The 11,532-nt window shown below is 55.6% G+C and overlaps 1 protein-coding gene across 1 annotated transcript in view; it reads right to left on the bottom strand.

Annotated features, from left to right (window-relative positions):
• Window positions 1–4,944: 4,944 nt before the first annotated feature.
• The window catches only part of VPS45 (vacuolar protein sorting 45 homolog (S. cerevisiae)), a gene marked incomplete at its 5' end in the record, with an annotated part of 16,536 nt that continues 9,948 nt past the window's right edge, over window positions 4,945–11,532 (bottom strand). The window contains 2 exons of the mRNA XM_010017269.1: window positions 4,945–5,032; window positions 10,134–10,265. Coding sequence (XP_010015571.1) covers window positions 4,945–5,032; window positions 10,134–10,265 — 220 coding nt within the window. The remainder of the gene's footprint in view (window positions 5,033–10,133; window positions 10,266–11,532) is intronic.

Raw genomic sequence — 11,532 nt, forward strand, 5'->3', positions numbered from 1 at the left:
TCTGTAACACATCCTTAGCCCCAGAGACAGAGCATCCCCCCCCCGGCACCCCCAGCACCACCATCACGCAGCTCTGCTGGGCTCGCACTGGGCTGGCCTGGGCTCCCGAGCTCCATCTATAGCCGTGCGCGGATGACGTCTGGGGTTCACCATACGGGGCGAAGCGCAGCCCACCGGGGTTCTGCTTCCTCTTTGTCTCTGCTGCGAGCGCCTGGCCGGGGTCAGGGTGGCAGCAGGGAGCGCCCTGGCACATGGGTGTCCCCGCTCCGTGTCCCCCCCCGCGTGTCCCGGGTCACCAGCGAACTTCCCGGCAGAGGGAATCGCGTCCAGGCGGCTCCTGGGAGGGTTTTGCGCCCAAGTGCTCGGTGGGACAAACAAAAGCGCTTTGCAAAAGGGAGGCGGGAGGTTCCCGGTGGAGAGAGGGGGAGAAGGAATCACTTCCCGAGGATGGAGCCACAGAAAGACACCGAGATGCTTAAAACAATGCCCTGTTCCTGCACGTCTGGTCCCCCTCCTGTATGTCCTGCACTGCCTGGGCAGGGGGCTGGGGTTTAGGGATGTGTGGAAGAGGGCAGAGAAAGGAGGGAATGGTTCTGTTCGGGACAGGGTTGATAAAGAGCTTGATCAGTCACTGACCAGTGGATTGCTTGGTTTAGCACTGAAAATCCGCACCCGCTCCTCAGCCTGGCACAGCCCCACACGGACACCTCGTGCCTCAGTTTCCCCTTCTCTAGCACCGTGATAACGATGGTTTTGGGGCTCTTTACAGTTCCAGTGTGAGCTCAGCAGTGTCCGGATGCTCCAGCGCTGCCTCCATGCATGTATCCCATGAGCAGAGGGACAGAGGTGGGTCCCTTTGCAGGCTCTCACCGCACAACGGAAGGTGCCAGTTTATGGAATAACATTCTGCTTCCCAAGCAGATCCGTCCTTCACATCCTGCCTGCAGTGACCTCGGGAGCAGCCCCACACCGCTGGTGGTTCACCAGCTGAGCTCCAGCCTCTGAGCCCAGGCTTGTGCTGGGGGCTTTATCCAGGGATTCACATGCTGAAAGAGCAGGAGATGCCTCCTGGGGATTCGGGAAGTGGATGGAGAAGATCCTTCACATCCACTGGAATTGCAGTCTCCATCAAGCCTCGGCTCTGTGCTTCCCACCCAGTTCCTTGGATAAGATTCCCCATTGGCACATAGGAACTGCTAAACCAGGACACAGCATCCCAACGTTTGCCACCAGCGGTGCCTTCACCATGTACACGCTGTGGCATCCCCTTGTCCTGGGTGCTCCTGTTCCCTTCCCATTGCACTCTGTGCTCCTATTCCCTTCCCATTCCCCCATCAGGGAAGCTGTCGTGTAGCCACAGCAGCCAAAGCACCTGCAGCCCCATTCCAAGGAGGAGGAATCGAGCTCCAGTGGGAATCCTGGCAAACACAGGCGGTGCCGCTGGTTGAAGCCTCAGGCAGTAACACGCCAGTGAGTCACGTTTGTAAAGGATGTGACAGTGATTCAGCCCTGGAAACATCAACAGTTCGTATGGAAGGAAGGGAGATAGGAGGGAGCCCAGCTCCCGTTTCCGTACTGGAAACAGACAGACACATTCCCAGCGCTGGGATTGCCCCTGGACATTGCTCACCCTGGACTGACGGAGGGATGGGGGGGGCTGTGGCCTCCCTGAGACACGTTTGCACCAGTGGTTTCCTGTATGGATGTGCTTCTCATCCCTCTCTCCATTCCTGTCCTCATCCCCATCCCCATCCCTGTCCCCATCCTCATCCCCATCCCCATCCTCATCCCCATCCCATCCTCATCTCTGTCCCCATTCCTGTCCTCATCCCCTGTCCCCATCCCTATCCCCATCCCTGTCCCCATCCCCGTCCCTGTCCTCATCCCCATCCCTGTCCCCATCCCCATCCCTATCCACATCCTCATCCCCGTCCCCATCCCCATTCCTATCCCCATCCTCATCCCCATCCCTGTCCCCATCCCTAACCCCATCCCCATCCCTGTCCCCATCCCCATTCCTGTCCCCATCCCCATTCCCATCCTCATCCCCATCCCTGTACCCATCCCCATTCCTATCCCCATCCTCATCCCCATCCCTGTCCCCATCCCTAACCCCAGAGAATAACCAGTTACCAAAATAGCCTCTGTCCCTATCCTTATCCCCATCCCCATGAACTGCCCAATAGCTCACCCAGAGCTGAGCATCCTTTGGGGAACTGTGTTCTGGGACCATTTCTTTTCCCAGTTTGGATTTCCAGCCGCAGTGTGGATTGATTATGGATACAGGATGTACCAAATGTACCTAATAACTAACCCCGCAGGAAAAGCCACTTGTGGGATCAACCTGGATCACGCTGTTGGTGCAGGAGCTGCGGGTCCCATCCTTTGCACTGGGACGTGAGGCTGGGGCTGAGCTCCTCCCAGCTCCCTCTTTCCGGGCACAGGGAACAATGGAGGGGCAGGAATCGCCACTATCAGGGTTTGGAATTTGGTTACACAGAGCACAGCAATATCATTGTGTTTCGGACATGGGGAGGGAGCCAGAGGGAGGGAAAGGACCTTGAAACAGGGGCAGAAGCAAAGAGAAGCTCCTTCTGAAGCGCTCGTGTGTCCTCCCCTTTGCCCTCCCCAGCCCTGATGTTGCAGTTCTGCTCCGGGTGTTGATCGAGAATAACCAGTTACCAAAATAGCCTCTTGCTGCAGGAGCAGAACAACAAACACTCATTTATTTATGTGTTTAACACCCCCCCCACACACACACACAGTGAATGGTGCCTCTGGATAGTGAGTGTGAAACTGCTGCTTGAAGATGAATTGGGTTTAATTGGGTTTAATTGAAGACAATGACAGTGCTTTTGTCTGGGCAAAGGAGCTGCCTGGGGGGAGAAGTTACCCCTGGGAAGGACCTGCCATGGGGAATGCTGAAGTTCCCTTCAGGGGCCATCACCCACCTCCTGTCTCCTCTCTGTGAGGCTCTTTTGGGAGCAGAAGGAGCAGGTCAGGCTGTGCCCGTGTCCTCATGAAGTACTTTAGATCCTCCAGGGATTCCAGTACAGTGGAACCAGAGTCAGAGCTGGAGCTGGAACCTGTTTCTGGCCTCATCTCCTCTCTCCTCTCTTCTCCTTCTTTCTCCTTCTCCTTCTTTCTCCTTCTCTTTCTCCTTCTCTTTCTCCTTCTTCTTTCTCCTTCTCCTTCTTCTTTCTCCTTCTCCTTCTTCTTTCTCCTTCTTCTTTCTCCTTCTCCTTCTTCTTTCTCCTTCTCCTTCTTCTTTCTCCTTCTCCTTCTCCTCTTTCCTTCCCTTCCCTAGGCTGAGCAAGGCTCCAGGAGGGATGCTCCAGGCCTGCAGCGCTCCCGAGCTCTCTGTCCCTCACAGGGCTCCTCCAGGGACAAATTCACTCCCCCATCTCTGGCACCAGCATCACTTGTGCTAACCAAGGCCATTAACTGCTCAGCACATGGCACAGAGAACAAGAGCAAATCCCTTCTGAGCTGTTTAAACTCCTCCTTTGGTTATAACAAAAAGCTGGAAACAAAAAGGGGTGTTTTTTCTTTCCCACCTCTGGATATTTCCTAAATTCCCGAGGTTTGACAGGAAAAACAACCTCCCCCCCAAAGCAGACGGAGGCTGCAGCGTCCTCCAGTGCTGCCACTCTTGGCTTTGGCTCTGACACCTCCCCTTAGCTCCAGCCCCATCCAGCTTCAGCATCACGCAGAGGCATCACCTCCCTTTGCTCTGCAAACTCATCACATCCTCCAGGCAGCAGCGACCTGCACTCTGCATCCCAGCCCTTGGGCAGGGAAACAGCAAGAGCCATTGTTCCATCCTGTTCTTCCTGCTCCTCGAGCAGCCCGAAGCCTTGGCCGAGGGAAGAAATCACAAAGCTCTTCCCGTTCTGCAATTCCCAATATATCCCCTTCTGCATTAGTCACCGTGCCAAGGGAAGGAGATGAATGACTGAGACTCTCCCCTTCTGCTCTGTGAGCACACGAACAATACAAGGGTGATAAAGGAACCAGCCTCCCTGAGCATCTGCCCCCTCCCACCACGGGCTCCGCTGGTTCCTTTCCAGCTCAGTGCTTTTTCCATGAGAAAATGCCCTGGGAACCTGTCTCCTCAACAGGGGGAGGACTTTTGTCCATGATGCCCTAAAGCAGAGTCCTCACACACCTTTCCTTCCCAGCAGGAAAAGGGAAGCTTCCTAAGGCAGCAGAGGAGGCTCCTGGAGCTGCCGCTCAGCCCGGTCCATCCATCAGTCCGACAGCCTCCAGAAGGCAAATGAACACCCAGCATCTATCAGGGGTTACAATTACCTGGAGCATCCTCTGGCAGGGCACAGAGCTCGGGAGAGAGCAAATTCCAGTGGCTGGGAACTGAAGAAAGGCCGACTTTAGCCACAGTGTGTGAAGGGAACAAAAAACCTGCGGTGCTGAGCCCAGCTCCAAGGCACAAGAGGGACGTGGAGCTGCTGGAGCGAGGCCAGAGGAGGCCCCGGAGCTGGCCAGGGCATGGAATTGTGTTTGGTTCTTAAGGCGAACAGAAGTGCCTAAAGAAGATTAAGGATCTATTTCTACCTCGGTGGCATTATGAAAGGATCTGAGGAACCACTGAATAGACAAGAGCTTCCGTCAAGATGGGTTATTTAATAGGACTCCAAATATACAGACGAGTGAGCAAAGGGGCTCCTGGTGCCACCAGCTCCACGTTCATGAGGGGACTCACACCAAGTGTCTGCCAGGTCAGGGAAGAGCTGCAGAGGTTCAACTGCAGCCTGGGCCATGTCCTGCTCCACCAGCTCCGACACCAGCTCCAGCAGTCGCTGCCCTGCTGCTGCTCGTGGCCCAGGAAGGCTCCTGGCACAGGCAGGGGAAGCTGCAGCAGGAACACCCCGTCCTGCTCCGGCTCCACGGGCTGGGGTCTGGATGCTCCGGACGAGGCTCCGACGTTCAGCGCCTGCTGCTGGACCTGGGGGGTGCTTGGGAGCTCTCGGTGCTGCGGCCGCGGAACCCCGAGGCTGTGACTTCCTCCAGGAAGCTGCCAAAGCAAAGAGAGGGTCAGCAGAGCCATGGGGCAGCAATTCCCTCTGCATGGAACGTAACCAACAAGTGCTCCCCAACCTCAGAGCTCCGGAAACATCCGCACCAGGGACTGAGGGTCCCCGGAGGAGCATGAGACAAAGAGACCCTCAGCTCAGCCTCATCCTCCCCAGTGGAAAGGCAGCATCCCAAGAGCTGTCCCGCAGCATCGGGACCGTTCTGGTGGCTCCACTCACAGAACAAAGGCAGGAAGAGCAGCTTCAGGCCGGGTTTGCTGCTCCTCCTCAGCCTTCCTGTGGGGATGACAAGGCAGGAAGAGGCCGGGTGGAACCCTCCTGGATGGCGAAGCAGCCCCTTGGGTACCCTGGGGCGCTGCCCAGCTCCTCAGCCTCGCCCCCAGGGCTCCCATCCCCAGCAAGACCCTTCCTCCCATTCCCAGCCTCTTCAGACCACCTCCAGGTCCAAGTAATGAGCCACAAGGAAACCTCTGCCCATTCACTCAGCTGCATCCCAAGGAAGTTTGCAGCCAGTGCAATGCCAGAGCACACGCTCAGCTCCATCCCAGTCTCTGCAGGACTTCCCAAGGAAACCCAAGGGATTTGGGGGGCCAGACCCCACTGAACATGTCAGTTTGAGACTTAGGCACAAGTCTGACCTCTAAAGCCAAGTGAATGGCTCAACAAGTCAATCAATGGTTCAGTCTGAGCCCAAATCTGCTTCCGCTCCGATTCCATCCCTAGGAGCAGAGTGGGGTGAAGCATTGATAGTTTGGGAAGCCCCGTTCTGGAATGCTGTGGTGCAGCTCAAAAGCCTTCTATGGACGTGGCTGAAGTCACCAGCCCCGAGAGACAACCCCTTTGGAAGCAAAGAATCCCGGCTGCGTGGGGCTGGCTTTGCCTGGAGCCCAAACCAACCACCCACTCCTGCTGCTGGTCCAGCTCTGAGCTGCTGGAATAGAATCATGGAATCCTGGAGTGGTTTGGGCTGAAGGGACCTTAGTCCCTGTAGGCACCAGAGCTGCTCTAAGGTCTCCCCTTAAGGAGCCTTCTCTTCTCCAGGCTGAACAAGCCAGATGCAAAACCTGGGTGGGGGAAGCCCCTTCCTGTCGGATCTATGGGGTATCCCAAGGTTTAGTTCCCTTTGGTTCAAAGCATCCGTGCTCGGATATCTCCAACAGCAGATCGAAGGAATGAGTCAACCTCCAAACTGGTGACATTGCCAGAGAAACCATCCTCCTGGTAACATTCCCTCAGGAGATGCTCTGTGGGAGCGTTGCTGGGGCTCTGCAGAGCCTGCACGGAGGTGAAGCCACGGGACACAGCTCCACCGGTGCCCAGCTCAGACAACAGAGGTTCACCCCCACGTGCCTTGTCCTGGGGAGTGGAGCAGAACCCCCAGAGCGGGATGTTCCCCCTCTGCTGCATGAAAGGGAGACCTTGGAGCAGCTCCAGTGCCTTAAAGGGGCTCCAGGAAACCTGGAGAGGGGCTTTGGGCAAGGGATGGAGGGACAGGCCAAGGGGAATGGCTTGAACCTGCCAGAGGGGAGATTGGGATGAGCTCTTGGGCAGGAGCTCTTCCCTATGAGGGTGCTGAGGCGCTGGCACAGGGTGCCCAGAGAAGCTGTGGCTGCCCCATCCCTGGCAGTGTTCAAGGCCAGGTTGGACACAGGGGCTTGGAGCAACCTGCTCTAGTGGGAGGTGTCCCTGCCCGTGGCTTTAGATGAGCTTTAAGCTCCCTTCAACCCAAACCATCCCATGACCTCGACACCATTTAGATCACACATCTGGGGGGGCTCAGCTGGTTCATAAGGGGGTACAGGAGCTCTGCCTGTGCTGGTCACTGTATCCCAGCTGTGGAGCTGCTCTATTTGGAGGCATTCCTCAGCACCCCGAGTTCCTCCCCCAACACCAAGGATCCTGCGAGGAACGTGTGAGCACCCACCACTGCATCCAGCTGGGAATGCCTCTGGAAGGGTGAGTGGCAAAGCATCTGCAGTACCCACCCTGAGGGCTCTGTGTCCGAGCCCTCCAGCCCTATGGAGGGAGGAGGACCCAGGGAGGGCTCCACCAGTGCAGGGCTGGAACTGGGTAAGTGGGTCAGGCTGGATATCCCCTTGGATTAGCCCCAGCAGGTCTGTGCTTAACCTGTGCTCTGGCTGAGTCAGCCCCACGCACCAGATGTTGCTCCTCCTCCTCCTCCTCCTCCATTTGTGGTGGATTATTGACCATGGTTTAACCCCTCTACCTCCAAACTCCTTGAAACCCATTTTCTTCGGGAAGCAGAGGGAAGCCAGAGCTACTTGTTCCAGCTGCCAGCCTGGAGATGGGAGCAATCAGGGAATCCTGGAATGGTTTGGGTTGGAAGGGACCTTAAGGCTCCTCCAGCTCCAACCCCTGCCACGGGCAGGGACACCTTCCACTGGAGCAGGTTGCTCCAAACCCTTGTGTCCAACGTGGCCCTTTGTGTCCTAACTCCTCCAGTAATCCCCTGGCCTCCCTCTAATGAACTGTTGCTTATTCCTGCAGAGGATTAGGCTTGATATGTCACCATAAACAAGGAGATTGTTCTATTAATGCTCTGAGCAGCCCATGGAAGCACCCTAATCCCCAGCTTTCATTGTTCTTACCCACCCAACTTCAACTGTGCCCAACATCTGTGTTGGGAGGGTGCTGGGTGGCTTAAGGGGGATCTATTCTGCTGCTTTGCACAGCTCTGGAGCTGGTGGTGTTGGGGGAGCTGGGGGCAGCTGATCTGTTTAAGGACCATCTGAACACACTGGGAGGGGGGAGAAATACTCTGGGTGTTTCCTCCCTGCTCTGGGTGGGGATGGAAGAGGAACCGGGATGGGTTTGTAAAGAGGGTCCCAAGGTGGGAGCAGGTTGGACACAGGGGCTTGGAGCAACCTGCTCTAGTGGAAGGTGGCCCTGCCCGTGGCAGGGGTTGGAGCTGGAGGAGCTTTAAGGTGCCTTCAACCCAAACCATCACTGCCCCAGATGTTCCATTAGCATTCACGTGGCCTCTCAGCACCTTATTCAAACCACCAGAGAAAAGCAAATCCCTTGGGACAGGGCTATTCCAGTTTGGAATGGGACCCTTTGGGGCCCATCCCAGCGTTCCCAGGCAGGAGCTTGGAATTGTCAGCCCTAAAACAGCCCCGGCCTTTGTTTGTTGCCTCCTTCATGCTTTGAAATGCAGATTTGGATAGAGCCTCCTTGGCTTTTCTGTAAATAATTCAGAGGCTGCACCAAAACGTAGTCATGGGAGAAGCCCTCAACTGACTGTTGCTTGTTTCAGCACAAAGCTGAGGAGGTGGAGCCCAGCACCAGAGCTGCAAATCATGGAATCCCACACTCGTTGGGATGGGAAGGGAGCTTAAAGCTCATCTAAAGCCACAGGCAGGGACACCTTCCACTAGAGCAGGTTGCTCCAAGCCCCTGTGTCCAACCTGGCCTTGGACACTGCCAGGGATGGGGCAGCCACAGCTTCCTCCAACCCATCCCAGTGTCCCACCACCCTCCCAGGGAAGAACTTCCTGATATCCAACCTAAATCCCCCCTGTTTCAGTTTGAACCCATCACCCCTTGTCCTGTCACTGCAATGACAGCACCAACCAGGCTCAGAGCATTGATGCTGGTTCAAGCTTGATGTAGGTAGATGTCAAAAGCAGCCTCCAAAAGCACTGGGAGACTTGGAGGTGACCAGAGTGGATCCAAACCAGGTTGTTCTGTGTCCCTGCAAGATTACAAGTGACTTCACTTCTCTCTTCTGACCAAAGAGCAGCCACAACATCTGCTCATCTCTTCTTCTTACTATTTCCAGGCTTGGTTACAACAGGATTTGGTTCAAAGGCTACTTTGTGAAGCAGAAGGTCGAGCAAGCTGGGTAATTTGGGCAGGAATCAGTTGATATGTGGGCTAATACAGACTTGCCTTTGTAACCCAGTTCAGAAAAGCAATTTACTTCTGGGTTAGCACCAGCTCCAACCATCTGATATTAAGCTAAAAGGGCTGGTTTCAGAGCAGACACTGTGAATCTGGAGGGTTTGGGCAGTTTAGGATGATAGGAACCACTGGATTTCCTTGTGAGGGACTTCAGCTCATGTAAAGCCACGGGCAGGGACACCTTCCACTGGAGCAGGTTGCTCCAAGCCCCTGTGTCCATCCTGGCCTTGAACACTGCCAGGGATGGGGAACACCATCAGCATCCCCTGACATGAGCTGGAACATCCCAGACACAGGGACTGAGGAGAGGAGTGAAGCTCAGCATGGCCCATGCTCAGGTCCTGGAGGGATTAAGCCCCTACAAATGCCTGGCCCCCCAGGAAAACACAGCATTCCAATAAGGAAAGCTCCGTTCTCTAGGGAGCGATGCAGAAGACACAGCCAATCCTCTGCAGGCTGGTGGGTGGCAGAGAGCCTGCAGTGGAATCACAGCACTTGAGCTAATCATAGGTACCTTCACTGCAAGCAAATGCACCTCTCCAGGCTCCAGCAGGAGCTACGAGAGCACAGCCAGGTCTAGAAAGGTTTGAATCCCTGTGTGCTGCACCAGCTTCTCATTTAGAGCAGAGTATGTGGTGAATTGTAAGCAGGAAACCCCCCACACATCTACTTCCCTGCCCTTGAACTCCCCAAAACACATACTAAACCTTCAACTTGGTTAGTATCAACCCTTCAGCCTGGTTAACATCAGCCCTTCAGCTTGGTAACATCAACCCTTCAGCCTGGTTAACATCAACCCTTCAGCTTGGTAACATCAACCCTTCAGCCTGGTTAACATCAACCCTTCAGCTTGGTAACATCAACCCTTCAGCCTGGTTAACATCAACCCTTCAGCTTGGTAACATCAACCCTTCAGCTTGGTAACATCAACCCTTCAGCTTGGTAACATCAACCCTTCAGCTTGGTAACATCAACCCTTCCCACCCCTTCGTCTGGGTAACATCACCCCTTCAGCTTGGTAACATCAACCCTTCAGCTTGGTAACATGTCCCTCAGCCACAGTGAGCAGAGCTGGGCTCGGACCATTTACAAGATCCCTGAGGAGCTGCAAATTCCCGCTCCTGTCAGCAGAATCCAGAGCAGAGACCCGGGGGTTACCTCTTGGTGTTGTGGATCGTGGTGCCACCAAGCACCACGCGGACGCCCGGGTTGGTGCGGTTCAGGTTATAGACAGTCAGCGCCTCCTCGTAGGTCGCTCCTCCAATGATGAACACGATGATATCCTGGGGCCTGCATCGAGATGCAACGTGGAGATCAGACAACACACCAGGATCAATCCTGCACCCCCCGGGCGCTGAGGGTCTGAGCACTTCCCTGCCCAGAGCGGGAGCGATGGGGCCACGCAGCCCATTAAATCACTGCTCCGAACAGTGACTGTCTCTCCTAAACACTTACACAAGGTGCAAACAGTCCTTGGGAGCCTCCTCAGCAACACCCCCCCCCCGCTGCATCCCTGAGGAGCTCCCCCATGACACATCCCTGATGTTTAATGCATGAGGCAGGCGCTGGGAACTCAAGAGCAAGAGGGAGTCCCCCGAGGACAGCAGCGATGCTCCAGCCCTCGCGGGCTTGCTGTGAGGGGCACAGCTCAGCTGCAGGGGGTGTTACACCCCCCGGCCTGCCCTCAACCAGGGGGTGTCAGAGAGAAGCAGCGTGAGGGAGAGGGGGGGAAGGAGAGAAGTGTCTTCACCCAACACAGCCCAAACCCAGCCATATGCTGCGCACATTCTGCCTTCAAAGGGAAGCTGCAGCTTCCCCGCGCCACCCTCTCTGGTTTTCCACTCTCAGGGGTAGCAGCATGTGCTTGCAATGCCTAAAGCATCTCCTGCTGAGAGAACCATTCCTGCGGGATCTACGGCGTGGATCCCATGCAAGAGCCCCATTCCTGCAGGATCTGCAGTGTGATCCCATCCTGTCACTCCTGTCTGCTTGAGCCAGAGCAGCCAAGTCTCCTCACAACAAATCTGCTGCAGTATCTAAAGTCCCCTCTGCTTTCCAAGCAGGTACCTCTAGAACCTTCATCTAGAAGCTTCATCTGCTCTGTCTGTGTAAGCTTTGCATTTGGGAGACCGGGATAACCCCGGGATGCACCTAAACTCTGCTTCCTCCCTGCTGAGAGGCCAACCTGGGCATCCCAGGGATGAACAGCAGGGAACGTGGCTCCGCGACTCCCAGTTTAACAGCTAAATGCTCCAACACAGGAGGAAAAAGCAACTTCCTTGAATAACCAGGAGCCAGAGAAAACATCCATGGGAAGCAAACCATGCTAAAGAGGAGTGAATGGATGTGATTCAGAACAGCTCCGCTCTCCCTGTCCTCCAGGGCAGTGTGTGTGAGCTCAGCTGAGAAAGCATCCAGCCAAATGGTTCCACATTCCATGCTGCAGGCTGCTGCTTCCTAAAAAGGAGATTTGATCCTCGGTGCCTGAGGAACCCCCTCACCCATCCCTTCAGCTGTGGCAGGGTCCAACGGGTTCCAAACGCTTCCTCTCCTCAAG

Source organism: Nestor notabilis, unplaced genomic scaffold, assembly GCF_000696875.1.
Source record: "Nestor notabilis isolate BGI_N333 unplaced genomic scaffold, ASM69687v1 scaffold12816, whole genome shotgun sequence".
In the NCBI taxonomy this organism is placed as follows: domain Eukaryota; kingdom Metazoa; phylum Chordata; class Aves; order Psittaciformes; family Psittacidae; genus Nestor; species Nestor notabilis.